At 39.2% G+C, this 27,352-nt stretch overlaps 4 protein-coding genes across 13 annotated transcripts; 2 read left to right on the top strand and 2 right to left on the bottom strand.

The window, feature by feature from the left end:
- Positions 1-37: 37 nt before the first annotated feature.
- LOC132263732 (cellular tumor antigen p53-like) lies at positions 38-2,668 on the bottom strand. 2 transcript variants are annotated; one of them, XM_059763670.1, is made up of 8 exons: positions 2,541-2,668; positions 1,948-2,043; positions 1,848-1,874; positions 1,752-1,781; positions 1,572-1,691; positions 1,218-1,497; positions 540-1,148; positions 38-473 (listed from the first exon to the last, which is right to left on the bottom strand). In XM_059763670.1, the coding sequence occupies exons 2-8, from the start codon at positions 2,026-2,028 to the stop codon at positions 442-444; spliced, it is 1,179 nt and encodes a 392-aa protein (XP_059619653.1). In that variant the 5' UTR covers positions 2,029-2,043; positions 2,541-2,668; the 3' UTR covers positions 38-441. The 2 variants fall into 2 exon arrangements, with proteins under 2 accessions (XP_059619653.1, XP_059619662.1); XM_059763679.1 differs by having other exon boundaries at positions 1,948-2,032.
- Positions 2,669-3,002: 334 nt separating this feature from the next.
- Positions 3,003-20,826, bottom strand: LOC132263635 (CREB-regulated transcription coactivator 1-like). Of its 8 annotated transcripts, none has more exons than XR_009468507.1 (16): positions 20,498-20,826; positions 13,384-13,567; positions 13,112-13,272; positions 12,870-13,054; positions 12,425-12,575; positions 12,201-12,347; positions 11,791-11,838; positions 11,298-11,549; positions 11,086-11,234; positions 10,366-10,453; positions 8,515-8,577; positions 7,612-7,671; positions 7,180-7,450; positions 6,986-7,030; positions 6,387-6,504; positions 5,954-6,067 (listed from the first exon to the last, which is right to left on the bottom strand). XR_009468507.1 is itself a non-coding variant. In XM_059763484.1 (15 exons), exons 1-15 carry the CDS (start codon positions 20,609-20,611, stop codon positions 5,922-5,924), a joined length of 2,064 nt encoding a protein of 687 aa, XP_059619467.1. In that variant the 5' UTR covers positions 20,612-20,826; the 3' UTR covers positions 3,003-5,921. The 8 variants fall into 8 exon arrangements, 4 of the variants coding, with proteins under 4 accessions (XP_059619467.1, XP_059619478.1, XP_059619500.1 ...); XR_009468508.1 differs by having other exon boundaries at positions 6,387-6,498; XR_009468509.1 differs by having other exon boundaries at positions 6,998-7,030.
- A 622-nt stretch (positions 20,827-21,448) lies between these two features.
- LOC132264616 (myotrophin) lies at positions 21,449-22,239 on the top strand. 2 transcript variants are annotated; one of them, XM_059764869.1, is made up of 4 exons: positions 21,449-21,517; positions 21,591-21,738; positions 21,803-21,913; positions 21,977-22,239. In XM_059764869.1, exons 2-4 carry the CDS (start codon positions 21,670-21,672, stop codon positions 22,145-22,147), a joined length of 351 nt encoding a protein of 116 aa, XP_059620852.1. In that variant the 5' UTR covers positions 21,449-21,517; positions 21,591-21,669; the 3' UTR covers positions 22,148-22,239. The 2 variants fall into 2 exon arrangements, with proteins under 2 accessions (XP_059620852.1, XP_059620851.1); XM_059764868.1 differs by having other exon boundaries at positions 21,468-21,738.
- A 132-nt stretch (positions 22,240-22,371) lies between these two features.
- Positions 22,372-25,373, top strand: LOC132263721 (protein prenyltransferase alpha subunit repeat-containing protein 1). Its single transcript, XM_059763659.1, has 3 exons — positions 22,372-22,624; positions 22,828-23,204; positions 23,603-25,373. The coding sequence occupies exons 1-3, from the start codon at positions 22,548-22,550 to the stop codon at positions 24,331-24,333; spliced, it is 1,185 nt and encodes a 394-aa protein (XP_059619642.1). The 5' UTR covers positions 22,372-22,547; the 3' UTR covers positions 24,334-25,373.
- Positions 25,374-27,352: the final 1,979 nt, after the last annotated feature.

The following is a 27,352-nucleotide window of genomic DNA, read 5'->3' as shown; positions in this document are numbered from 1 at the left end:
GTATGATGACAACTGTAAAGCCACTTCATCTTTTCACTTAATTTCTAACATCTTATCTTATCCGTAGATCACTGTACTAATAATGTATAATGAAGTAAGTAGTTTTGTTTTGTAATTATAAAAAAAAAATTGCGTAACCACAGCTCGTCGCATTCCGGATGCTGCCTGAGGACCTGATCAGAAACTATAGTTCTTACAAATACTACAATGTAGAATAAATCTTCATTCCAATTCATTCCCATTCACATCTTGCTCATTCCTTAAATCTCTGGTCTATCTGTAGCAATACTTATGACAATTCCACTATAGAAGTATGTGTTTGCAATACTTTATACGGATTCTGGATGCACTTATTGTAATTATATAAATAGTATTAAAAAAGAAAACCTCAAAGCAGCACCCTCGAAAGATACATATAAAAAATGGCAGTACTATAGTAATTTACTCCTTCGCGCTGCTACTGGGAAGAGATTCTGCAATGATATAAGCACATTTCAGCAAATCAAGTTCCTTGCTCAATATCACTAAGAATCACTCACGCTGCAGCTTCTTCACAGCCTTGATGTGCTTCCCATAGCTATGACTCTTCTCCGGGTTGTTGAGAATCTTCCCGGCCAGTCTGTCGTGGGCATATGTAAGAACATCATGCATCGAATCCAAGTCCGGCATGGTGATCTTGCAGGAGACTCCCGTGAGGGACTCGCTGCTGGAGACTCTCTCGCACTGGCTGCCAGAACTGCCGGTGTCCTCCTCCTTCACAACCTTGCTGACCACAGAATAGCATGGTCTCTTGCCATTCGAGGGCTGCCCACTCCCCGCCGACTTGCGCTTCTTCGGCGGTTGCTCCTCGTTTTGACAGTCACGCTTCGGCACAGTGCACACTTTGAAGTTTATGAGCCGCTGCCCATACATGAATCCGTTCTCATCCTCCAGCGTGAGCGATAGCACCGTTGTCTTGCGATTGATTCCCGTTGGACACGAGTTCTGGCACGCGAACTCCAGCGTCACTGACGACTTCACGTAGTCATCATTCTCGCTCTTCACCACGCTCGTGCCGAGTGGGAAGATGAGCGCGAGACGCTCCTTGAAGTTCGCGCCCTTTTCGTGTCCCACGTAGTTCACATTTGCATGCGGACAGCGTATTATGTCTGGCAGTGTAGAAGACCAACAAATATTAATCAGCATATAACTGAAGAAATATGCCAAAATAAACTTACTGTGTCCGTTCTGCTTCTGCATATCCTTGTGATTATTGCAAATAACCACTGGCATATAATGAAAGTCTGGATAGACAATCATAGCGCGGAGGAACATAGTTCCATTGCATCTCTTCCTATTGTATGAGATGTCGAGGTTCAGCAGCGTATTGATCTTTATAAAAATCTTCTTCAGACTATCAGAATAATTCCAATTGGAATTATTCATCACTGCCGGAATTCCAACTGAGAAATTCGCATCGCCGGGCATCTCGTTAAGAGTGGGAAATTGGTTCCAGTGCTGGAAGATATGAAAAGAAAAACAACACAATAAAGCCACTGTGACTAGGTACGAAGGATATAGGAGAAAGGAACCTCAGGCTCTGGCTTCTGATCCACGTTAAACACTTCAGCTTCAGACGCCAGCAAGTACTGCCCGAACTCCTGGGAGACCGTCACTTGGCTGCTCCCAAAATCATCTTGGACGCCCTGAAACTGCAAGTGTTTTTGCATAGAATTGTGCATCAGAAACGGACATCTTTCCTGTGAACTTACACAATTGATGACGTCCTGGCTATCCATTGTCTGTGGAAGCGATAGAAAGGAAGTCAGAACTCTGAAGATTAGGCAAAGGACAAGATTTATACTCACTTGAACAACGTTCATCAGTTCCTCCGTCTGCAATGAGAAGGGAAGAGATTTGCAGATTTATTAGTGACGCAATATTTACAAACCGTCAAGAAATACTCACGTCAATAGGCTGAAACTGGCTGTTAGTTACTGGAAAATCGGTGTTGTCAAAGTTGCCTTTTATGTCGTTGTTATCGACCATGGCTCTAGAATAAAACTGAAAAGTGGACAAGTCAGGAGGATTCACAATCACCATCCGGGAGTGGAATTGCCCAGGAATCTTCTTCTTTCAATAACTGCACTTCCACTTGGCGGATTGGTTTGTAATTTTCATATATTACAGGAGACATTCTGGCGCTCGGAAGAGCCACAATTTTACCCCTCAGAAGCCTCCTCGGACAAGGTCATGGGGGCTCCAATACAGCGTTGTTTTTAATGGGAAATCCGTGAGAAATTGCTTGTAAATTTGATCGTTTCAGATAGATACTGAATTGTTATACTCAATTCCACAGAAAAATCTCAGGTTTTTGCAAGAAAACCACAGAAAATTCGCAATTTATATTTTCACAGTTTACTCAATCCCCCAAGCAGGTCGCTACCATCGCGCGAATCCCGGCATGTCGTCGCCATTAAACTCCTCTTCGAAGTATGGTTCTCTAACAGACTCAACTGCAGCCGCCACAGTGGCAATTTCACCAAAATAACACCACTCACCTCAATTCGGGATAGCAATAACTGAGACTATCACTTTCCTCTTGTCAGGATTCATGTAAAACAGGCCTTTTGCAGGAAAAATTATCGCCACAAATGCACAACAAGCACACAATCGAGGTTGCGAAGTGCCAACTGAAGTTTCCACTGGAATCCGACAGGTGGCTCAGGAGAAGCCGGATAACTTGGATAATGGCGAAATACTTTTTGAGCGGGAAAATAGCCGAAGACCAGCGAATGTTTTATGAAACACGACGAGATTTTGGCGCAATATTTATGAAATTCAGGAAGAAACTCAGTAAAACATATTTGTATCGTTAAAATTTGATTTTATTTACAAAATATGACAACAACTCATACATTCAGATTGAATTTTCTTAATTTTAAGATTTATATATAAGTAAAATTTAATATTTTCATCAACACTTCATTTTAATGTTCATAAAATCTTTTCATTCACTTGTGTTTTTTTTCTTTTCCTTCTCCTTTCATTTTTACTCATGGTAATTCATGAAAAAGCAATTTGTGCGCACGTATTCTAAAAGAAAAAAATTTTTATTTGAAAAAGTCAATAATTTCCAAGTAGGGACTTTCAAAAATATCTACCATTTTTTCTTAAAATGTTCTTTTAAAAATTATCTATATTCGAATTAATTTCATTTCTTCTTCTCTTTTTTTTTCAAGTATAAAAAGGGGATTTTCGAGGGATTCTTTTTTCGAAACGAATAAATAAAATTTTTCTATTTCGTCAGATTTTAATTTAGCTACGTTTCTTTTTTTAATTGACTCCATTCTGGCTAATTTCTTGTGCTTCTTTTTTTCGTGTTGTTTGTGTGTTATTTTCCGTGTGTGAAAAGGAAATAAACTGCGGCGGAAAAATAAACCCGTGTGACTTTTGTCAATGCTCTTGGTTAAACTGAAAAGGCGATGGTTTGCATAAAGAATTTCTCTTCTATACATGTTTTTGACGCTCTCTTCTCAATGTATAATGGGTATATGTTTCATTCTTTACATGTACAATACACTAAGTAATTGATTTTATAAAAAACGTATTAAATGTACAATTTAATATAAATCAGTGGTATTTTTCTCAATACATTATAAAGTTCTTTTTCCTCGCTTAAGTATTCCTCATGTTTTCTCCTCCATCATGTAAATATATGTCATTTTGGCCGAATTGCGAATGCACTAAATATAAGAATATTTTTTTTTATACATTTTCTCAATTTTCCATATTCCCTTTGTCTTCAAAAATGTTTCCAATTACCTAAATTAAAAGTGTCGATTGAAGAAAGGTATTCTGAAAAAAGTACTCCTCATGTGAATGACTCTTGCTTAATTTCTTCCTCTACTGGAGACAAAAATGTTACACTGCGCTGTAGAGAATCTTTTACTCTTAAAGACTTTCTTAAACCATTTTACGAATGATCGACTCTTCAGTATGTTTATTCACATGCATAGTATTTTTCTGTAGAGAGTAGGGGTCTTAATTTATCAAGTTTTTTTTTCTTATTTTCGCTATATTTTTTTTTTAACTCTTTCATTTTCCGGGCAGCGCACATTCCGAACAATATATCTATATTATATCTGGTGAAATATAGACTCTCTTTCCCATAACTTTTCATTTATATTTGTAAATATACACTAACAATTCTTTATAATTTTGGTAAAATGTTTAAAACTTTTTCTTTGAATATGACGTTAAAAATAGCTCTTGTATGTCATCTGAACAACAGAATGAGAAACATTTATGTAGATAACAGCAATGTGCATGTAAAATAAGTGTAAAAGTTCAAAATTTCAGACTGTGGCAGAGAAAGTGACGCCGATGCTGAAGAATTTTCAAACTGACATCGCAGAAAGTCAGCGAAAAGGTGTTGAAGAACCAATTCTTCGGCCACCTTCGCTCTGCCGCACTCTGTCAGCGGGACATGCATCGATAGAGTAAACCGAATAATGGATATTTCATGTCACTGTACAGATAAAAAGACATTCGTGAGCTAATCAGAGTGGCAAAAAAACAGTGATAAAAGGGAATAATATCAGATGTAATTGTGAAGACGAGTTGCTCTCTTCCTCCCTAGATAATCTCACACTGCCGTGAAGTAGAACGTCGCGATGATTAAAGCCACTACGAATGAACTTTACAAAATGTACTTTAGCTGAAAATTTCTCGAATTTCATTAAATTCAGTCTTTAAATTGGTCGCACATTACAATGATTACAAAGATTTCACAATTTTTCTTTATTACCCATTATTTGTTTTTTTTTCACGAAAAAAACTCAGAAAAGAAACGTCTCAAAGTTCAAACTCTTCACAATTACATGCCGTCATAAAAGGAAATCATACGGAAATTCTTAATCTTTCACATTTCTTATGTTTTTTCTCTCTTAAAGTGTTGGGAGCGAAAGTTTGGAGATCGATTAGATTTGTCTTGCGAACAGTAAGAATTATTTATTACACACATCGTTCAGTTATTTCTGAGGAGGGCAACATCTTTATCAATTTGTCAATTGTTATGTTCTTTGTTGGAAGTATGATTTAAAGAGTATGGTTTTTTTCACACGACAAGATATTAAAAAGACCTTTATTTATGTTTATATAACATTTAATGGATGGGTGCATCAAGATTTTATCTTTAATTGTATTTATTTCATTTTTTTTCCTTCTCCAAATGTGCATTTTAAATGGGGGTTTGTAATTCAAAAAACACTGACAAATATCCTTTGATATGGCACTGATTAATTCAAATTCCAAAAAGATAATATTGTGAGAAAAAATTTGATTTTTTTTCGGGGGAAAACCAAACTATTTTCTGTTATTTTTTCATATTTACTCAGAAAACACTTCTTTCTGTTGTTTCAACATTATCATCATCATCATTTAGCAATAAAACTTGTATTATTATCCTCCTTTAATGAAGTGGGTTTGTAAATCTAAGAAACTTAAGTAATTAACCGAGATATGTTAAAAACTACTTAATTGTTTTATACTTAGTACAAAAAATAGTTATACTATTTTTTATCTCTCGTCTCTTATCAAATATACACAGTTAAGAAACCTATAACAACCAAAGAAGAATATAAATTTAACCTTTTTTTTTAGTTTTTAGCTCTTTAAGAAATTGCACATATAAGACTTATCAGTAACAATTAAGATAAACTTTCTCACATCTCTCTTTCTCAAATGTCTTTGCCTTAGAAAATAATTCATCATTTGTCCTACTAAAGATATTTCATACTCATTTAAAAACTAAGGAACAAAATAACTATTCAATGTTTTACATTTTGAGAAATTACTCCTCATTCACCTCGCGTTTATCACTTCACCGAATTCTCATCTCCTTCCTCTTCTGCTTGTCTCCACTCTTGTGTCCGCACATTTTAGTGCAAATCTGACGTCCTAAAGTTGTCTTCCTCCGTTGGATCACCGATGATTGTTGAACTAGGATTTGTGAGCATTTGAAAGCCAGCAACGTCAATTGGCCCCAATTCCAATTCCAGTGGCATCAGCGGGTCACCGAATAAGTCTTGAAAATATGGAGGAGAAACAGAGAGAGAGGGAGAAACTTATTAGCGAAAAAACTTGTCACACAGCCAAAATATTATATATCTCATTTTTGTTTTAGCAAAGAGAAGAAGAGAAAGAGGAAAAGAGAACTCTAAAATATATGCTCAAGCGAATGCCATCCCGCACGGTAGTGTTTCCCATGCACAATGACAATTCTGCAGCATTTCTTCTCCATTCATGGCAAAGAGTGACTATTCTTTACTATTATTATAGAGAAAATTCGTATAGACAGTAATAAATATATTAAATAAAGAAAAGAAAATTAAAATAATTATTACCAAAAATAAAATTGTTAATTAAATGAGAAAATGTTTGCATCCGGAACTTCCTGCATTCCATCATCATCCATTAAGAGACACACTTAATTGTACAGATATCTCTCCAGAAGACCTATTTCTTGTGGAAAGTCATATTACTTCCTTTAGCTTTCTACTTAATCAATAAATAAAGAGTAAGAAACTATGATTAAAATTGTACACCGAGAAAAATGTATGGCAATAATTTGCTAGAAATTCACAAACTCTCAATGTTTTTCAAAATTTAAAATTCTGTCAAATTTTCTATATAGGTTAAATTTCGCTGTTTAGTTTTCTTAGATGAAGAATTTCGAGACAATTTCTGTAATACAATTATTGCTATTTCATTCACCATTACCATAAAATTTTCTCAGTGTAAAACAAAATCTATTGCATTAATTAGAAACCAAAAAGTGATTTTTTTACAATTTGAAAAAAAGAAAAGAAAACCTAAAACACCATAAAAGAATGTGTTTGAAAATATTGCAAGACGAAAGTGTATAAATTGAATTAGACTTCTACTGTAAATTTAGAGGTGGAAAAATACACAAATATCAAATTTCAATAAAAGTCAATGATACCTTCGTACTCACCCTTTGTAAACTCTGAACTTGCTGACGAAAAGTCTACACAAGATAAAGAGGGGAGAAAGAGGCATGGATTAGCTTATAAATCGCACGACTGGCGAAGCTGATGAGACTCTCAATGCACTTTACCATTACATGATTCTTCGGGCTTTTCGCCCGCAAACACCATAGAATTGACACCCGCTCACCTGTAAAAACAATTTCCGGAATACTTGTTGGGGTATTTGGTGTTTGGAGACTTGTTGCTTGCTGCTGAGACTGGCCCGCTTGCGGATGTTGTTGCTGTGGCGAGGAAGGGCTCATGCCCGGGCTCATGTTTGAATTTGAATTCATTGATGTTGCTATGCTAGCGTTGTTCGGTAAACTTGAACTTAAACTTGACAAACTCGATGACTGTTGCTGCTGATTCAGTGAGCCCAAATTTGTCGCATTGAAGTGTGTAAATGTCGAGTCATCAAACTACAATTTGTGGCAGAAAGAGAGATGAAAAAAGAGTCATGTATACCAGTTATTACACAATTGGCATTTCAATCGATATCAATTTCTCAATCGTGTCTCACTCTTCTTGCTCACCCTTTTTTTATATTGAGGGTTTTGTAATCTAATTCACGTGAACTTACTTGATTGAAAGTTTGTTGATTGGGTGAGTGCGGCACAAATTCTGCCACCGAATTGTCAACCTGCAAGGAGAGTGAGAAAGAAGAAAAAACAGGGAAAAGAATGAACATCAACAATTTCCAATGATTTCACCTCATTTGTGATTCTTTTCTCTACCAGAAAAAGAAATCAATTGTGATTGAAATTCTTGACAAGAAAGAAAAAAAAGACGAAACATCAACAAGGGATTGAAAGAACGAGGAAGTAAATGAGTAAAGAAAGAGGGAAAAACCATTCAACAATTTATACTTCTTCTCACAGGCTCATCGATAGAGATTGTAATAAAAATATACTATAATATTTCATATTGTGATTGTAGTGAAATTTGCAAGTAAGATGAAGAGAGCACAAAACAAAAGAAGGAAAACTAAAATAGAATAGCAGATTAACCTTCAATTAAAATGAATGAAAAGTGTTTGTGTGGTCTTAATTCTTATTCAGAAAAAAAACACCTAAGGATATAATTTTACATGAGAAAAAGCATAACACCATAATTAAAATAATAATAATAATATTTATAAACAGATTGCGATTCCAATGCAGAAATAATTACACAAGTAAACTCATCAACTTTCAACACATCATCAATTTATATCTCAAGTCAAACTGTAGAGAATCTCAAAAACTTGTAAATATAGTCAAGTTCTTCTTGAGTTGTTGTATTTACAAAAGTCTCACATACGAAAGAAATCAAGAAGAATATATATGTATAAAGAGCAAATATGAAACTTATGGAATTAGAAGAAAATCGCACAATTGGAAAAATTTCAATTTTTTTTCAACGCATAAGAAGTCTTGCATTCACGATTTTGCTTTGATATTTTTAATGTTTCTTATTGTTCTTTTTTTTGCAAATTTATAACCACCTGCACTTGAGCTGTCCACGTACAACCAGTTTCGACTAAACTTTGTACAAGGGTAGCCCAGTCCTTTTGGCCGTATGTGACGATACATAAAAGTGTGGCAGCAAAAGAGAAATAGACAAATATTACATTTTCACTAATATCGTCCAGGGTTAAATCTCATCTTTCACTCTCTCGCTCTCGCTCTCTTTCTCTCTCTCTCTCTCTCTCTCTCCAATACACAAAAATTAATATAACTCCATGATATACAAAAAGAAAACCAATGGAAAATCAAGTTGAAATTCTACCCTCATGATTTACTACACAGAGATTCAACTTCTTCTCGTTTTTTTTTTATTCTCCTCCTCCGCAAGCACTCGATAAAGGGCCGTTTATGAAAATATCCATATCTTTATAGAAAGATATTTTTAGGCATAGCCTTCATCCTAATTTTCCGGCAACCCCTCGACTCCCAATCCAAATCCTCCCCCCCTCGCAGCCCTTCAAAGGATCTTTGATTGTCAGAAAGGTTACACTCTGATTTCACACTGTCTAAGAAAACTTCATTTTCCACCAAAAAGAAATCTATACATTCATACAATATATACACTGTATTGGATGTCAAAAAGCTCCCCAAATACACTTCCCCACCTCCAGAACGTCTAATTGAAAATGCTACGTCTATCAAGTATTCCCGAGAATAAGAACAAGTAGATGAGCATCTGCTTAGCTTAGCTTATGCGGAGCTGGGATTTCAGCGATCAACTCGAAATGTGTTCAAATTTTTACAAAAATTAAGCGCTTTAACATCAGAATAATAGCCATCAATAAAATAGTAGTTTTGAAAGGAAACTTGATTTTAAGATCACACATCATTTTTCTGATTTTCTTCAGTTAATTTCCCGTTTCCGTGACATTTTGACTCTTCTGCTCAATCACAGAGACGAGCTGAATGTGAAATCCCATCTCCCTCAGAACCACCCCCGCATTTTTCATAGATAATATTACGCACATCTAAAAAAAAGAAACCATATACAATTTTCCCAGAAATGTTAATTCAATATCTCTCCCATATTTAAATCAATGAAAATGGGGAAAGAAAAAAGAATGAATATCTGACAAATGAAACATAACTTCTCATGGGACATTGCAAATTTTACACTGATTCACAGTTGATTTAACACTCACAGTGGAGAAAAAAAAGGAACAGAAAAAAAAGATTTCTACCAAATTCTTGCTGAGGGTAAATGAAATCTCAATGGAAAATAACTTTGGGCGCTCTTGAAAATGTGATTTTTTGCCACTTCTTCTCGCCTCTTTCGACTTCAATATATATATATATTTATAATTATGTATAAGGTAACATTTACAAGAAAATATAATGCTCAATGATTTGTCCAGTTAATGTTTCTCGCACGTCTTGCTCGCACATTGAAAAAATGATAAGAAAAAGAGTGACATAAAATTGTCATTTTACACTTTGGGTGCCATATAAATTATTATTATTATTATTATTATTTACACACATTACCACAAAAAATGCATTTTCTCAATATTTTTATCATCTATTGTAATGTCTTCTTTAGCTATATATGCATATAAATACGGTTCTTTAAATCTAACTTTATACTTGTCTTACGATTCACAGTTTATGATAATTATTTAACTTACCACCCCCTTTTTAATAGTCAGAGTTTATTAGACAATGAAGCGGAAATATATGGAAAAATAAATCGTGAAACCTCCAAAATTTTGATAAAAATCAATATTTCTAATAACGCTATCCATCCTCTTTGCTCTGACACACACACAAAGAATGGCATCCGAGCAAAAAGGCATAGAGAGTGTGTGTCTAAGAGATGTTTTTCAACTCACCAGTGAAAATGCTTCAAAATGCTGCTGGATATTCTGCTGATTAACGTAATATATATCACTCGTATGGTTATACGGTTCATATCCTTGTCTGCTCGGCCAGAGTGGGAAAGGGTGGAAAAAGAGTAAAATAAACAATTTAATTAATGGATAAAATCTAAGAGTAAAAAGCACTACTTTATCTCCCTGACGTGCTCTTCTCCGTTCTCATTTCAACAGCAAAAACTACAATGTGCCCAGAATTTAATAAAACATGTAATTGGTCTTATGAATTCTATCTGTTGAAATATTAAATTACAAGGTAATGTCTCTCATTCCGTACGTGTGTCTCTTCGTGCTTCGAGAGACACTTAATAAGACCGATTAAGAGGGAACATTATTATTTATTCATTATCAACATCCACATGCGTTGATTTTTGGCAGAAATCTAGCGTTTTATGCATTCTTTATGGCTTTCAGGAAAATTTCTGCATGAAAGCATATCAGCTTTTGAGGAGAGTTCATTGATTTAATGGGCTTCTCTCTCTCTCTCTCGCGCGCTCTTATCAGACGCAAAATTAAAGCAGTCATAAAGTGAACTGTGAAAACACTCCCAACATTCTAATGTCGCGGGGAATATTTAAAATATATACACACTGATATATTTCACATTCAGAAGATCTTGAGAATCCAGTTTCGCAACATTTTTTCCCCCGTGCTGAATAAATTTGCAATTTCGCTCACCCATTGTTGCTCATTGTGGACGGTGCCGGACTGCATGGTGCACTCGGATTGGAATCACCACTATTGAGGGATCCAATGAGATTTGGACTAGAGCCTGGACTCGGCCTACATTGTGGACTCCGGTATCCCGAGAGATTCGATTGCTGAATCTGCCGAGTGAAGCTTTCGTTAGCACTTGTGCTTGGCACTCTGTGCGATACTCTCACACTCACCGATCCTATATTACTTAAGTTTCCATGAGAGCCATGTAATGTACTACTGACCAGTGAACCCTGCGGCGTCTGGTTCTGCTGTGGCGTCGGCGTCTGCGACTGCTGCACCTGCGGTTGCGGCGACTGCTGCTGCGGGTACTGATGTGGCGGATGGCAATTGATAAAGGTCTGCTGCGGAGACTGTTGCGATTGCTGCTGCGACACCGGCGGACCGCCCTGAGACGGCTGGAAGGAGTTCTCTAGCGTCAGTCCCTGCAAGAATAAAACCATTCCCGTCGGCCGACAATTAGACACAATCAGACAATCATCACAACCTCCCCCGTCAACTCATCTCGTTTTCGTGCACAGTGTAATAAAAAAAAACTACCAAGCAATGCGATTAAAAAGGGGAGTAAATTTTGACAAAAAAAAGATACATTTTACAATGTTAGTTGTGTGTGCATTTTTTTTTCTTTCGAGGATAAATAAAAATAAAAATAAAATAACTCAATACCTTATTCATGTGCAGATAACTATTGCTACCAGGAACAGATAAAAATTGCTGTAACAAATAAAATAACAAACGAAACATTCAGCAGGCAGTAAAAAAAAAACTCAAAAGGAATTAATAAAAATCATAAATAAAATAGCCACAATTTGCGACAAAAAAATATTGCACTCCATTTTACCTGGAGAGAGAGGAAATGAGTAACAATTATTTGGTGCAAATTAGATAATATATACACATTTTTAGGGAGGTGGAAAAGTGGGTGGGCATAAGAAAAAAAGTCGGTAATCACGCAAATGAAATTAACTCGCTATGTTATAGCCAATGGATAAGTAATTTGAAGATATATACTGTTGTTGTTACTAGTAAAAGGAATCGTGAGAATTTGGTGGATAGAACAATTACTATACACAAACCTGACTAGCGTTTTGTTGTGAATGTGTCGGACTGAAGGTGGTCGTATCACCCGGTGAATTCGTCGGTGAATAGTGAAATCTGGCACCCGGGTGTCTGACTGGCATAGATGTCGGAGATAACGTTGTTGGGGACGCCGTCACGGGACTCTGTTTTCAAAGGAGACACGCAAGAGGAAATAAGACCACGAGATTTTACGAGCCGAATCATAATTTGAGATGCTCACCGAACTGTACGGACTGCTCGAGTGATCATGCTCTTGATCAATTGGCGTGTGCAGAGGCGATGGAAAATGTACAGATGTCAAGTCCGGTAGAGATCCTGTATTATTTCCTATTGGTATTTGTATCGAGTTATCATGAGCGCTGGGGTGAATACTGCAAATAAAAGAGTCATATCAATTAATCGTTAAATCCAACAGTATTTAATAAGCATTGCTTGTTTGCTTATAAAATATATAAAAAAAAGGTAAATATCTTTGTAAAATCATACGCGCAATTTCTATTTTTCCAAGTACTTAACACATCTTCACATGTAAGATAAGCTTGAGATTTCACAAAGAGATAATTGTCATACTGTTTTCACTAAAGAATTAAACAATGAGCAAATTATATCTCAACTCATTAAAACCTAGTTAGATTTGAGGCAATGTAATAGCATCTCAAACATACTTTATTCCTGGCAAGCGACCACAAGATGATCTCGGCCGACCGTCTGATGATCCCAGTCCAAAGCTATTCTGCTGACTGTTGAATATCTTCGAGTCAATGTGGTGTATATTGGTAAGCTTCTTCTGCGCCGTTGGACTCAGTGACAGTGGCGAATGCGACGCATACTGGTGATGGTACGGATGATCCTGCAAATTGCCATTGATCATTCTGCTAATTTCCTCTCTTCTCGCACCAAAACTCACTTGTGCCTGTGTCAAGCTTTGATGTATCGCTGAATCGGAACTAGTTCGTCGCCAACTGGAATCACTGGGTGGACTAAGATATGCAATATTGTTACTATAAGGCGATGTGTCAATCTTCCGGTCAGCCGGTCTTCTCATCGGTCCAACGCCCACATTTCGCACTGATGGAAGATAAATACAGAAAAAAACACACTCATTAGCCATGCATGCACTCGAGCATATCTCTTGTGTGGTGAATTTTTGGGCATGACATTGCAAAATATCTTACTGACCTCTGGAAACATGATGGGTGGCTTGATTCGATGAAGCACAGGTAGAATTATTGTTACTACTCGCACCTGTTCCACCTCCTCCTGGACTTCCACTAGCATTTCCACCACCCTTGAAATTAGTACCGTCCATCATTGTTGCGTGATTCATCCCCAATCCAAATTGTGCCAACGTCGCTTCATCCGGCTTTAAACAGAGAGAAAAAGAGATAAATCAATATTAATTTTGCACCATCCCCTCCTATTGACTCAATGAACTTTCAATGAAATTTTCACTGAGAAAATATACGTATCTATCCAAAAAAAATCTATTTACACACTGATAAGAGAGAGAAATAATAATAATAATAGTATGAACACTGAAAATTCTTCTAATAATCAAAAATGGTGAGCATCAAATCAATTCACGATTTATTAATGAGAGCAAATTTGCACTATCAATATTGCCATTTGTGTTGTCTGTACGGGGGATAGAAAGGAAAATACATATTGCAGCGGCAACCAACTCTATTTTAAAACAATAGTGAGAAATCATCATCAAAGTGACGAACACACTATATGGCAAAGGCACAACTCAATGGGGAGACATGAAATATTTAGATCTCTCCTTCTATTCTCTTTCATTTTTCAAATAACCCAAAAATCATACGTATATACAACATCAATTCAGAATAAACTTGTATCAACATCTCTTCAGTTCGGTGGGGGAGAGAAGATGATGGATCTGAGAGCTGTGTGTTTTGGAAAAAAGACGAGACTGTGTGTGCGGTGGAAGAGATGGACTGTGTGCAGTGCAGCATGCGCATATTATCTCAAAATATAGTTGCTCTACATCATTGTACTTCCGCCTAATTATAGCCACAAATTCTGGTAAGTAAGAAACAGTCAATTTTACACCAAAATACACATACACCAGCGGAAAATCAGTTTTCAGTCAAACACGAAAAAAAAGACAACATGCCTAAAGTAAAACATTTTCTCCCCCCATTCCACAAACAATACATAACCAACCAGGCCATTATGTGTGAAATCCCCAAATGTGAGTCAAATACCACGGAAAAAGTATTAATGGTGTTTTTTTGGCCCCCATGTGAAAAGTTAACTTTCCAATATTTTCTTCAAAGGAAAATTCTCTCATACATAAATTCCCAGAGAATATAGGCAAAAATTATTGAAAGGAGACAACAGAAAAAAACCGATACAACTAAGACAAACTATATTTAAACCATGTCGTGTCTTATTTAAGGCTCTTTGTTCCACACACAAAAAAAGCACCCACGAGACAGAGAGAATTAGTTAAAATTTCCACGCAATCTCTCCGCTTTCATTCATATGCATTTCCACTCGCGCCCCAACGCAGAGAGTTTGTGGAGCGTGCTCAGGATTTCTCCTCCGTCCGGGCAATTGAAAAATCGATAATTCAGGAGGAAGAGAGAGAATCAAAAATAGATAATTTTTTGTAATTGATATCACTTCGATTATACCATTAACCTGTTCCCACATTATGTACCCAGCCAGACATTTCAATTCGCACCACTTTGCCAGCGAGAATCTCTTAATGCTTAATCATTCCCCCCCGCCAGCCGCACAGCCGACAAATTGTCATAACACGAAAAATTAGTCAATAATTTTATTTACGATGAGCCAATGTTTCAAAAGCCACTCTCAATCATAAAAAAGCGGTCCGATATGAGGGGGCTTGGAAATTCGTGTGACTCCGTATATCCCAAGTATCAACATAGCCAGTTATCATCGATAGAGCGCCCCCCGCTCCCGCCATGGCGCAAAAAAGAGTGACTATCAGCGAACATTGTATTTAGAAGGAAGTGTCACTGAAGTGTGTGGCTGTGTGTCGGAGAAAAATACACATGGAATTATCTCGAAACAACATAATCCATTAATTTTTATCATCGAAGCACAGCAGTAAATTTTATCAATAACTCCAAAAGAAACTTGTCTCAATAGGGCACTTTTTTCTCGCTTATCCCCTCCCCCCTATCGGTCCAACTCACACCCATCAGCCACGCGCGAGCTCTTCGAGAGGCAGGCAATCATGTAAACTTCTCGCAGGCATTTTGCTCCCCGCCAAAAAGTGAACAATTGTTGCTTTACACGAAAACCCGACACTGAAGGTTTTGCGATAAGTCTTTTGATTTTCGGAACGACCTTTATTGATTTCGGTTTCCGGGTTAGATATTGCGGTTTAACCCTAATCAATGTATTGACTCGAAAAATGCCCAGGCGAAAGAAATTATGAGTTATAAAAATCATAATGTTAATTTGCGAAGACTTCATCATATTCACATAAATCAGTAAAACATCATCAAACTAAATGGAGAATTGAAAAAAAAAGATTTATTATTTTTTAATTTTACAGCGCTCAGTAAATCTTTATTTTAGCGGTTTATGATATTCAGTTTTATCCCGAGCTTTTCTTTGTGTTCATTATAACCCATTGCTAATGCATTTTTAAAAACTATGCATTCTTTCACAGCTTAAACTACATTAATTGATGAAATATAAACTGTCTTTTTTTAAGGCCTTTGTAGGGTTAAAGATGTATTATTGATTGACTATCAAATGAAACATAATTTAACCATAACTCCGGATCAGTTTCTCCTAAAACCTTGGTCGCACAACTCACTAGCGCTAGCCAGATACTCACATATGTAAATGTGTTGTAACAGCAACAAATACACCGCATAAAAATGTAAACATCAACAATACAAATGTGTAAAAATTTTCCGTATGAGATGACAATAACTCTTTTATTCACCTTCGTGTGATATTGGCCAGAAAAATTCTCACATTGAAATGGCAAAAGCACATTTAGACACCACATTGTATGGGAGAGAGAATAAATGTTAGGAAAAATCATTACATGGCAATTAAAGAGGTGAGCAACACAGGAAAATTTTTTGGGTGAAAAGCACATAACAATAATCTACCTCACTGAGCTAATTATAATTCGCAAGACAAGGAAAAATATCAAATAAATAAAAATGCCGTAAAGTATTCTCATCTCTACACAGTTGTACACATAGGTGAAAATATGTATAAACAGAAACGTTGTGAGTATAGAATGAGAGCAAGAAAAAAAACTTTATAATTGAAAATTGTACAAAAACCTTTTCGCTTTTTATAACACTTTGCTCGGAATCCATTTGATTCTGTGCAGAAACATTGGGCAGCGAACCGCCACGAAAAGCACCCAAACCAGGCGCCAGGGAACGCGACACCTACAAAAATTTATCATCAAATCGGTACACATTCTCATAAACATCTTGTGATTAAAACTTTGATATAATTGTTATTGCTGTAAAAATTGTGTTTTATGTCCTATGAATTAACTTCTTCCTAGGTTGTATTGTTATTTTCTACATCTCACTCTCTTCTGTTCGTCTCTACAGCTCTGGATGTACGAATATTATTATATTCACGACGCGCGCGCCTTTTTTCCACATCCAATTCAGTGAAAAAGCCAGAGTGAAGCTCATGGACTTGAAATAAGAGTTGCTAATTGCAGTGATATAATTAAGAAATACACACATTGACACATGTTATAAGTAAGTCTACTTTATTAGTCATGATATAATTGAATTCGCCTCAAACACAACTCGGAATTCTGGTTTTCAAACTGCTGTAATAATTAGAACGATTCAATTAAAAGCACACTTAATGGTTATACAGGAAGTACAACATGCGTTGAGAATATTTGGACATTTTTCATATTTCAATTTCATTGAAAAAAAAATCACACGCCGAAAATATGCAAAACACTGTCTCTCTCTCTCTCGCCTTGTCTCTCTGTTCCACACTGCATAATCTTATCAAAAACTGGAGGAAAGAATTTACTTGCAAATAAGTATTATGAAAAGTATTTGTTCACGTGTAAAATAAATAATATCCCTCCGCGATTCTCGGGTAGTGTAAGTAAAATATGAGAGATTATGAAATTGCGCTTGTGCTAAACGTTTCTACAATCGCACAATTGTATAGAATTTTTTTATTCTCATATACAGTCATTCTTTCCTTTCCGTGCTTCCCCCTTTGACCGTTTCAATGAATCGTGAAAAAATTTACACAGTGAATTATGTACAGTACTCCTCACACACGCCTCGTGCTGCCAATTCTGCAGATTACTATCCACATGTACATTAGATAAAGAAATATATTTTAGGCTTTTTTCACAATCTCCATGTGTGTGCTGATGCCCATTGTTTGCTTGTTAAATCAAATCAATTGTAATTGATGAGAAATAATAGAAAATATGGGCATAGATTCTGGGGAGTCTCGAGATTATCAGCATCACACTCGCTCTGGCTCAATACAATCGGATCGATATATGCAACTTACTATATATGCTACCAACTTACGTAGTATAGAACGTATAATCGTGTCATTTTCCCATGAAAATGGCAATTAAGACAACAAATTGTATGAATGCAATTAGATTACCTCCTCTCACTTCATCCTCATATTCTCAATTTCATTTGCCGCCTCCCATCATCTCACCCTTCTCACGCCTAGAATTCCATTCCAGTAATTTTCACTTTCACAGAATGCCTCGCATCTTCATTCTCATTTCCTGAACTCATCTCTCTCTCTCGCTCTCTGCAGTGTGTCCTCCTCCTCTTCCCACTTCGTCATCGCGCGCACCCAAAACCCAATTGAAACTGAATCGCGCAGTGGCCGCGCGAAAAAAGAAATGTGTGTTAATTCTCAATTTTACAGATACAATGGCGTTAAACACTGTAGAATTGATGGAATAATAATAAATATATACATATTTATGTTCAAAGTTCAAGGATTCTCACATGTAAACAACTTTTCAAAGTATTATTTCATACTGGAACAGCGACACACTCGCGGACAAGTGGGAGAAGCTCAACAACTTCTTCAAAAGCCTCTTTTTTTGATCACATAGTATGATCACTCCAAAGTGGTCTTCCTCTTCATTGATTAGCACACACATTGATAGTGATTTCGCGAAGATTCTCTCATCTGCGTGCTCTTTTTTCACACAGACTTTTCCCGCCTTTTTAGCATCTATGCCGCATTCCGCCATGCGTTGTTATCGCTGGGACACAAGGCATTTATTCTAGAACGCTGACTAAAAAACTGCTTTTCCATTTGTTGTCCATTCTATTCTAGTCATCGGGATGGCGTTTCACGGCGAAATATTTGTCATGCGGAGTTCTTGAAGATATTTTTGTGTAGATCAATATTTACTCAATGTCCAAAACAAGCGCTGGAATCATCAAGATTCCAAAATGGCCAATAATCTCAAGTGATTTGAGTGTTTGACTACAACCCACCCCCCTGACAACATACTAATTTCATGAAGTAAACAAGTCTCTTTAATACGAAACCTCAGAATCAGAACAGTGACATAAGATCCAGAGGTTCAAATATTGCGGTGACTTTTTAATTTATTGGCTTTTCAACTATAAAAAACGCCTTTAAAGCCTAACAGTGTTCTGAAGAATTGAGAGGAAGTAAATATAAATATTTCCATCATTGTACAATAACAGAAAATTCCTAAACATCCATTGAGCCGTTCGAATTATTATTTTTGATTTGGCCAACAGCTCGATCATGTCTTGCATTCCAGGTAATTAATTCAATTTCGAAGAATTCACGAAAAAGCAATATCACAAATTTGTTTGCGTGTTCTAATTTTAAGCGAATTGGGGAAGAGAGGAAGTTCTGCGAAGGACACATTTTAGGATAAAGATGAATCCTCTCTCCTAGCCCCCACCCACATAGTCAATTCCACTTGATGGAATGCCAATTCGAAGAAACGTGAGCTAACGCCACCCACGGAGTCTTCCTCGTATTTCAGTGTTTTGCAATTGAAAAGGATGGAACTGTACACGAAGCTGGAAAATTGTCTGTGGCTCAATACATCCTCTCCCCATCCTACATTATATTTTATCGAAGAGGAAATTGTATTACTTTTGTCTCCTGTTAAGTGTACTGCAATATTTCACATATTGGGCACATGAAAGGGAAGCTTGAGTGTCGCTGACAGGAGTACAGTGACATCCCCGTAAAAGCCCCGCCATCGCCAGACCTCTCTTCTCGCATATTATAGCCAAAAGGTTGCCATGCAAAAGCGGTGAAATGAAATTTATTGTGCGAGCGAGGAGCAAGTTTGTTCAGAATTTCGAAATTTCATTAGCCAATCACATTGCTTTATTGCGCTGACATGCGAGTGATTTTCTGCATCTCTATTGGCTGCCGAATGGAATTTTTCATCCGAAATTTTGTGTGAAGGAATTTTTTCGGGTGTACTGCAAAAGAATCAGTCACTATCAATCTCTGGTGATCTGTGATGGGAAGGCATAGAAAATTCTTGTTGTGTGTATACACAGAAAATCATGAGATTGAGAGAATTCTTCCTATTCGCAGTCTCTCGCTCGCGCGCGCGGAAAAAAGCTAATTTGTACACATTAGAATGTGTGTGAATGTGTGTCTGCGCTCCCCCCCACCCCGTCCCGTAAGTTTACACTCGAATGGTGGTATTTGTTGAAAAATAAAGCGTAATTATCGAAAACACAATATACATTTTGAGTATTTATGTCCAAACGGGGAGGCTGATTATGAATTGAAATCCGTAATCTGTCGAGCGGCGGATGGAGAGAATTGGGAGCAGGAGCGGCAGGGAATAAAGGCGCACGATCCATGTTGTTGCTCCCATTCAGATCCCATCCAGAGAGCGACTGCGGATAATCATTTTTCGTCTCCCGTTCGCCAGATTCGCTCTCCCGCCCGCCCAATTAAATGCCATTTGCGCTCCGAACAATCAACACGGAAGCGATGGCAGCTCATCGCGCGCCGTGGGAGAAAATTTCCTATGCTCTCCACGAGATTATGTGTGCCTATGCAAATCCAATGAAAACACAGCTCATCTTCACATCTCTTCCGGACTCGGAAGACGTGGAGCTGAGCAGCGAGCGCCCGAAATCCAGCCCGCGCGCGCGGCCGAGCTCTCGCGCGCCTCCCGGACAACCTTCCCTGAGCCCCGATGACCCGTGGCACCGCTTGGGACTCTGTGCCCCCCGCGGATTGTGTCGCAATAAGGGGGCCAGAGCTGGCCAGTGCCCGCCATTACCTTCGATGTGGCGTCCGACACTTCTCGCATGATCTTCTCGAAAGCAGCTGTCTCCTCGGCCTGCTTCTGCTGCAGCAGGGCAATTTTTTCGCTGAATTTTCGCGGATTTGCCATGGCTGGTATGCAACAACAACACCATAAACACCAAAGTCACCAATTGTACATATCTGCCGCGCGCAATCACCTATATTTAGTGTCTTTTAGCAACTTGTACACCCCTATCACTGACTTCACGGGTATTTAGTGGGTGATTTTGCAATGAATTTCCATAATTTTTCACTTTTAGCACACCGATAACAGAGAGAAAACATTCACGCCATTTTATTTTCACACTGTCATGCATGACAATTGAACAATTTTCCATGGAAAGCTCGCAGCTTTCGTGGCGCTGAGCTTCTCGACGAAGCTCGGGTGGCCCGATTGGGTGGCTGTCGGGTCGACTCGTCAAATCTCAACCGATTTCACTGCGCATTTTCATAACAAATTTCCAGGAACATTTTTATTATTCATTATGCCGCATACAAAGGCCAATTTTTTCTTAAAGAAAATTTGAATGAAGGAATAATGACTAAAAAAGGGAATATGTAGATTAGAATAAACAACAACTTTTCCAGAAAAACAATGAATGTTGATCTGTTTTCCTTGCAAAATATTTTCAGGGGGAATTTCATAGAAATTTGGAAGAATCTTGCTTGAGAAAATATTCTTCTTTTCACGTCAATATGATTCAGTTTGATTATACCTTGAATTCTGCAATTAAAGACTTGTGGAAAGATATCCTTGTGTATTTTTGATGTATCATCTAAAGCAAAGTCTTACTAGGATTTCTTCTGATAAGAATATGCTTGAAAATTTTAGGGATGAGAAGATGAGAAAGTTTCCAATTCGATTTGTGCTTTTGCTGTGCCCCTTGCGCAATACTGCTTACGCTACCACTGACGCGCAGTCGTTCAGTCGGCTGTCAGTTTTGATTATTGTGTGCGTTCTGCTGGGTCAGTGCTTTCTGAAAACTTCTATCGGGTAGATTTTGTGATAATTTTGCTCGATATTTTGTCAATTACTCACGCTATTGCTTGTATTTCACCACCATCAGCTGCCCCTGACCACTTGCCAGTGACTGAGCGAGGAGATTTTGCAGAGAGTACAGTGATTAGCGAAGAAAAAGCGGAGACATGTCGGAGTTTGTTTGGGCCCTGAAAAACGGTGACTTGGATCAGGTGAAAGATCTAATAGAGAAGAAGGTGTGTGCTCAGGCGGAAATCGCCAATGAAATGCATCAGTGGCTCTGACGAGTGTCTCTTTTAGGGCGTGGAGGTGAACAGGGACATCGATGGCCGCCGGCCAATTCACTTCGCCGCCGATTACGGGCAGACGGAAGTGCTGGAGTACTTGATCACGAAGGGGGCAGACGTGAATGTGAGAACAGCCAGGCGGGCTTCCGGGAGTTGGGCGAATAATCTAAAATGTGTGTGTTTTCAGGCCCTCGACAAGCACGGCATCTCCGTCCTCTTGGCGGCCATCTGGGAGGGACACACGAGCTGCGTGGAGACGCTCCTGAAGAAGGGCGCCAGCAAAGAGGGATCCGCTCCGGACGGCACTAGCTACCGGGATGCTGCCGAGAAGCCCGAGATCAAGGCTCTGCTGTCCTAAGTCGAAACTGCAGCGTACGATATGAGTTTTCCTCCGGGAATCTTCCAAGAAGCATTTTCATTGCAAAGGAATATTTATATTTCATGGAATTATATACAGATAGGATGCATCAATGATATATTTTAAGCTTTTTATAAGTAAATATCGTGAAAAAGAGAGTTTTATCCATTGTCATCATTCGGAAAATTCTTGTGGTGTGGGTGTGAAGCACTCGGCCGAACGCATTCTCTATGGAGATGATGGAGATAGTATAGCTAGCTGAGCGAGAGAGAAAACGACCACCGGGCGACGATGGAGGGGAGGCGACCTGCATTACCGACGCAAGGTGTCGCAGTGACGTGGGAAATGTCAGAATCACGCAGAAAATTGTGGGTTTTTCCGTGAAAATCAGAGAAAAACAATGGATTGTGGCTCCAATCCACTCTGTGAAAGGATCATCGGCGAGATTGACCAGGTCTTCAGCCGAGATCCCAATCTGTAAGTGCGGCCGGAAGTGGAGATCTGGGAAATGAGGCCACGGGCAAAAGCGTCCTTGGCGGCTTGCCGGGAAGCGCAGAAGTGGATTTTTTCGGATTCTCCCTTCTCAATGAGATACCAAAGAAAGCTCTGAGTCGTGAAGATTGAAAGAAAAGCGTTCAGGTATAGCAGAAATATTGACTTCTGTTCTGCACTCATTTCAGGGCGACGTTCGAGGTGATTCCGATGCCTTCCAATCAAAACAAATCCCCGGTCATCCATGTGGAGCACAATCTGGGCCTGGAGTCGTGGTGCGTGAAGCACGTCTATGACCACTGCCATCGAGTGCTCCTGGACAGTCGACTGGTCGTGCACAAGCACAGCAGCAAGGAAAAGAGTTGTGAGAAGAGTGTGAAGTACCTCAATGTGGCCATCCTTATCAATCCGGACGTGGCTGTGTTCTGGAACATGCGACGGAACCTCGTGAGGCAGTGCAAACTGAAGACGGACGCGGAATTTCACTTTTCAGCCCTTGTGCTCTCCAAGAAGCCCAAATCCAGCGAGGCTTTCGCCTACCGGAGGTGGCTGTACTCCTTCGAGAGTGAGTATCTTGGCCGGGCTGTGGCAGTGGATGAAAATAGAACAACCCTTCCCGGGGAGGCTCGCCCTCGGAGACTTTCAGGGGAATTCTGTACACTGTTGAAGGGGTTTCGGGGAAACCAGGCAAATGTGTTGGTTTCCCGCCAAAATCTCCTATCACTGAAATCCATTGGAATTGTTCGAATTGTTGATCTTGTGGCAAAGTTTCGTCAGTTTTGTTGAATTTGACCACCCGCGTGGTACGATAAGAATATAATTAATTAACTTGTTTTCAAATGGATAATCATGAATGAAGTTTAAGCTAATAATCACTGCAAAACCCTCTTCCTTTGTTTGTTTGCTATCACAATGAAAAATTCGTGTCTCCAGCGCGTGTTCTAATTTCCATTCGACTTCCAGGTAGAGAATCGATTGACTTGGCGTTCGAGATTAGCCTCTGTGAGCGCTGTGCGGATAGAAACTCGAGCAACTACCATGCATGGAGTCACAGGCTCTGGGTGCTGGACCAGGAGCCGCGCTTCCTGCACTTCGAGATCTACCTGACAGAGAAGTTCATCCGGCGCCACATCAGCGACTACAGCGCGTACCACCATCGCGTGGTGGTGCTGCGAAAGCTGCTTCAGGTGGGCGAGATGGAGAGCGAGGAGAACAGCGACTACGCGTCCCTCTGCGACCTGATCGACTGCCTCCTAGGCGCAGGTGTAGCCGTGGGCAAGACACCCAGCGAGCTGCTGATCGTGCTGCTGCCCAACGCGCCAGCCACCACGTGCCTCGCCTGGAGTGCCAACAAGCAGTTCAAGTCCCTTCTGCACTGCCTCAACCTGGCCGCATATGATTTGCAGCTGACTGAGGAGCTGCGGGAGACTTTTGGCGAGAGGGAGGCCTTCGAGCTGCACCGGCGATCAGTTGTGCAGTTCATCGTGGAGTCCTGTCGGCTGTTCGATGGCTCCTTCGCCACTGGACACGACGGGATGGCGAGCAGCGTGAACAATTGCCACTCGCCGCCGGCCAGCAAGGCGTCCCGGCGAGAAAATCGGTTCCTCGACACCCTCCGGCGCAAAGAGGCCCAGCGAAGCGAGGCCACGCGGAAGTGGTGTCAATTATTCTTAGACTTCCCCTGTGATGGTTGACAGAACGCGCGAATGTCGTAGATGCACTCTTGCAATTTCTTAATTTATAACTCAAACTAGGCGATTTTATTCCTTCTCTTGTTTTCTATGATATAGTTCTTTTAAGAGTACAAAAGAAAAAAAAAGTGTGTACGGCGTCTCGAAAGACCCACTTTAGGCGTTTCAGATGTGAGATATACGACTATGTTAAGCAAATGACAACAATACTCAGCTCTAATATGCAGAATTCTAAAGAATTGAACATAGAGAAATATTTACTAATGTTACCAATTTTATCGTAGAGTTTTTTCACACAAAATATCGCAAAGAATCAACAGAGGTGGCCTAATATTTGAGCAAAAGATAACCACTGAGATTAGCATGTTTTCCTCTTTAAATCTCATGCCGAAGAGGGTATTTATAGAGCTTGTCTGTGCGAGGAGAATTGTAATGAAATTTTCCGCTGGGAAAATCAATTCAGCTAATTGAAAAATATTTAATTGAAAGATGTTGAGCAACACTTTGACATGCATTTCGATTCACTAAAAGCCCACTCGTGACTTCGATAGGCAGTCAATTTTGATGAGAACGCACTGTGAGATGTGCTGATAAGAATGTGTTTTTGAGACAATTCCTTTGGTGAAGTTTTGGGAAGCCGCGACAGTATTGAAAATCGGATCAGACACATTTCATTGTGCGCATTTTTTGGGTGATTTTGTGACAACACCTCTGAAGATTCGATTTTTCCATAATTTCTCAGTGAAAAAAAGTATATATAAAAGTTCTCTCAATATCTCACAATTGCATTTACATGATGTCTAATAGCTTTTAACAAAAAGTAGATAATTTAATTTGTAATCTTCTTCCACACACGGAACAATACTAAAGAGAGTAAATAATCAAAAGATCACAATATTTGTGCCAAAAAAGCAGCAACAAGATCATAGCTAGAGTGTTAATTTATCATTTAGTGATTCGATGAGTGATGAATTAATGATAGTAATGCCGATAAGTGGAGATGAAGTGTGAGAGAAAGAATAAAAGTTAATTATGTTAATTTAAGTGAGACTGTCTAGCTATCACTTTTTCTCGCTCAATAATTCTCTCTCGCGAGCCATTGATTGACGAGAGTGCGAGGTTGATAAAATTAACTGACATGTTTTGGAGTCTAAGGGCTGCTCAGTCTGGTGCTGGGAAACTGATGGGGTTTTCCTGCTGAATTGGTCGAATTCGATTATGTTCTAGCAGCGATCAAAAGGACTTTTATTATTCGCTACGTCCACATGAGTGTTTGCTTCCTTATTCGCTTGGAATTTAAACAGCGAGTCATGTAAGTTTTTCTCATTGTTCAAGAATTTTGCATTTACTTAGAAATCATTTAAAAAAATCACTTTTTACAGGAACATTGCGAAGTTTTGTAGAAATCAAAGTTCGAAGTCTCGTTGACGAAGGGACACTGGGACAAGTCCCAAGATGAATTTGCTATATTCGATTGTCATGGATTAGAGATAGATGATTCTCCTGTAACAAACAAGTATTATCTACGGTTTTTCTTCTTCAAAGAAGTCATTGATATTCGAGTAGTTTTCCAGACAATATGAAGACTAGATTCTGCTTTGAAATGTTTTCTTATTTCTGTGAATAAAAGTTGGTGTTCTCAGAGAATCGTCGCGATAAAACTCTGGCAATGACTTGGTCAATGATTAGCCCCTCGGGTTATCGCACCGCGAACGGGCACTCAAAGGCGATTCTCTGTTATTTTTGGGAAAACTCTTGATGAAGGTGTTTGGAGACAGACCTGGCTAAATGGCGCTCTTGTGCGCATTTAATAAATCATTAACCATCGTGAGTTTATTGCTGTGCCCGGCCTCATGGCCTTTTTAACGTCTCTCTCGCTCTCGCCGCCACTCTCAATTACAGAACTCATTTGGCGTTCGTGTGGGTTGGAGAGGGTGGAAAATAATGCATATGCTACCTTCACGTGAATCAATCAATCGCGCTATAGGGAAATATCCCCAGAGTTTCATTGGCAATCTCAGTGTATTTCTGTGCGTTCCAGCGAGTTGTGGTGTTTCCGGCCATGGATAGTGAAAAGTGGACGGATTTCCTCGAAGTGCCGGACAATTATAGGCTGCACAGATCCAAGAGCGACAGTCATGCCAAGGAGAAACGGAAGGATGAGGCCAGGTGCCAGATTTCACGGTCACAGATCAATGTGGCAGTTCTGGAGAGTGAGGGATCTGCTGTGTCAGCCACGAGATCACTCATCAGTCAGACCATCGCCGTGACATCGCATCACCTGGGCATCCAATTCAGGTACCTGCATTTCAGTCGCTTTCCCTCCACAAATCCTTAAGAGAACGCCTCTGGTAGGCTCACGCTTCTCTCCATCGTGTCCTTCGCCTGGGGCAGACTTTGCTCGTCAAAGCGCACACGCTTTTCCCGCCCCTCAAATTCGGAGAGACAGAGAGAATGTGCCTCTCTCGTGATGGCTTTCCACCCCTCCTAATGTGTGGCTTAATAGTAGAATTTTTTCGCATTTTGTGGAGCTTTCCCGATGTCTTTTGAGACACCGAGAGAGTCTCCTCGGGCTCAGTGGTGATTGTTTTCTCAACCAAGCCACACACCCTCAGATTCACGGTGCGCCCCAAGTCAATTGAACACTTTCCCAGAGTCACGGGAAGTGGTGAGTGCTCCCAACATATCATAGTCGCGGACGACAGGTCTGCCAGGCTCTCCTGTGCATCGCAGTGCACGATTTCCGGGGTGGTTCAGCGCACGGCCGACTGTCCTCTCCGTGAGACATTTTCAAGGTGATCACTTGGCGGTGAATGTGGCAAAAATAGTTCGCAAAAGGTAATTTCCGTGAGTAGGCCCTTCGTGGGAACCACCGTGGGTGGTTGGCAAATGGTATTGTCCTCCTAGCACTCTTGATCCGTGATGATTTAACCCCCTGAGGGTCGCGAAAAGGTGAAATGGGCGACATTGGCGGAGCACCCAGAAAATGGATCGATAGTGAAAACACCCATTCTGTTTGGAA

The sequence above is a fragment of the Phlebotomus argentipes genome, unplaced genomic scaffold (genome assembly GCF_947086385.1).
Source record: "Phlebotomus argentipes unplaced genomic scaffold, Phlebotomus argentipes genome assembly contig_2, whole genome shotgun sequence".
NCBI lineage: Eukaryota > Metazoa > Arthropoda > Insecta > Diptera > Psychodidae > Phlebotomus > Phlebotomus argentipes.
This window is presented reverse-complemented; position numbering and strand designations above follow the sequence as displayed.

Bases quoted from the DNA above. Each gene is read 5' to 3' on its own strand.
- LOC132263635 (XM_059763484.1), bottom strand. From the start codon at position 20,611: ATGGCAAATCCGCGAAAATTCAGCGAAAAAATTGCCCTGCTGCAGCAG. The intron at 13,055-13,111 runs GTGAGTTTTGGT...GGCAATTTGCAG, and splicing joins AAAGCTTGACACAGGCACAA to GATCATCCGTACCATCACCA. The intron at 10,454-11,085 runs GTGAGCGAAATT...CTGGCCGAGCAG, and splicing joins TCCACAATGAGCAACAATGG to ACAAGGATATGAACCGTATA.
- LOC132263732 (XM_059763670.1), bottom strand. From the start codon at position 2,028: ATGGTCGATAACAACGACATAAAAGGCAACTTTGACAACACCGATTTT. The intron at 1,875-1,947 runs GTGAGTATTTCT...TTCTCATTGCAG, and splicing joins GCCAGTTTCAGCCTATTGAC to ACGGAGGAACTGATGAACGT. The intron at 1,692-1,751 runs GTAAGTTCACAG...AAACACTTGCAG, and splicing joins GCCAGGACGTCATCAATTGT to TTTCAGGGCGTCCAAGATGA.
- LOC132263721 (XM_059763659.1), top strand. From the start codon at position 22,548: ATGGATTGTGGCTCCAATCCACTCTGTGAAAGGATCATCGGCGAGATT. The intron at 22,625-22,827 runs GTAAGTGCGGCC...CACTCATTTCAG, and splicing joins TTCAGCCGAGATCCCAATCT to GGCGACGTTCGAGGTGATTC. The intron at 23,205-23,602 runs GTGAGTATCTTG...TTCGACTTCCAG, and splicing joins GTGGCTGTACTCCTTCGAGA to GTAGAGAATCGATTGACTTG.
- LOC132264616 (XM_059764869.1), top strand. From the start codon at position 21,670: ATGTCGGAGTTTGTTTGGGCCCTGAAAAACGGTGACTTGGATCAGGTG. The intron at 21,739-21,802 runs GTGTGTGCTCAG...TGTCTCTTTTAG, and splicing joins AAGATCTAATAGAGAAGAAG to GGCGTGGAGGTGAACAGGGA. The intron at 21,914-21,976 runs GTGAGAACAGCC...GTGTGTTTTCAG, and splicing joins CGAAGGGGGCAGACGTGAAT to GCCCTCGACAAGCACGGCAT.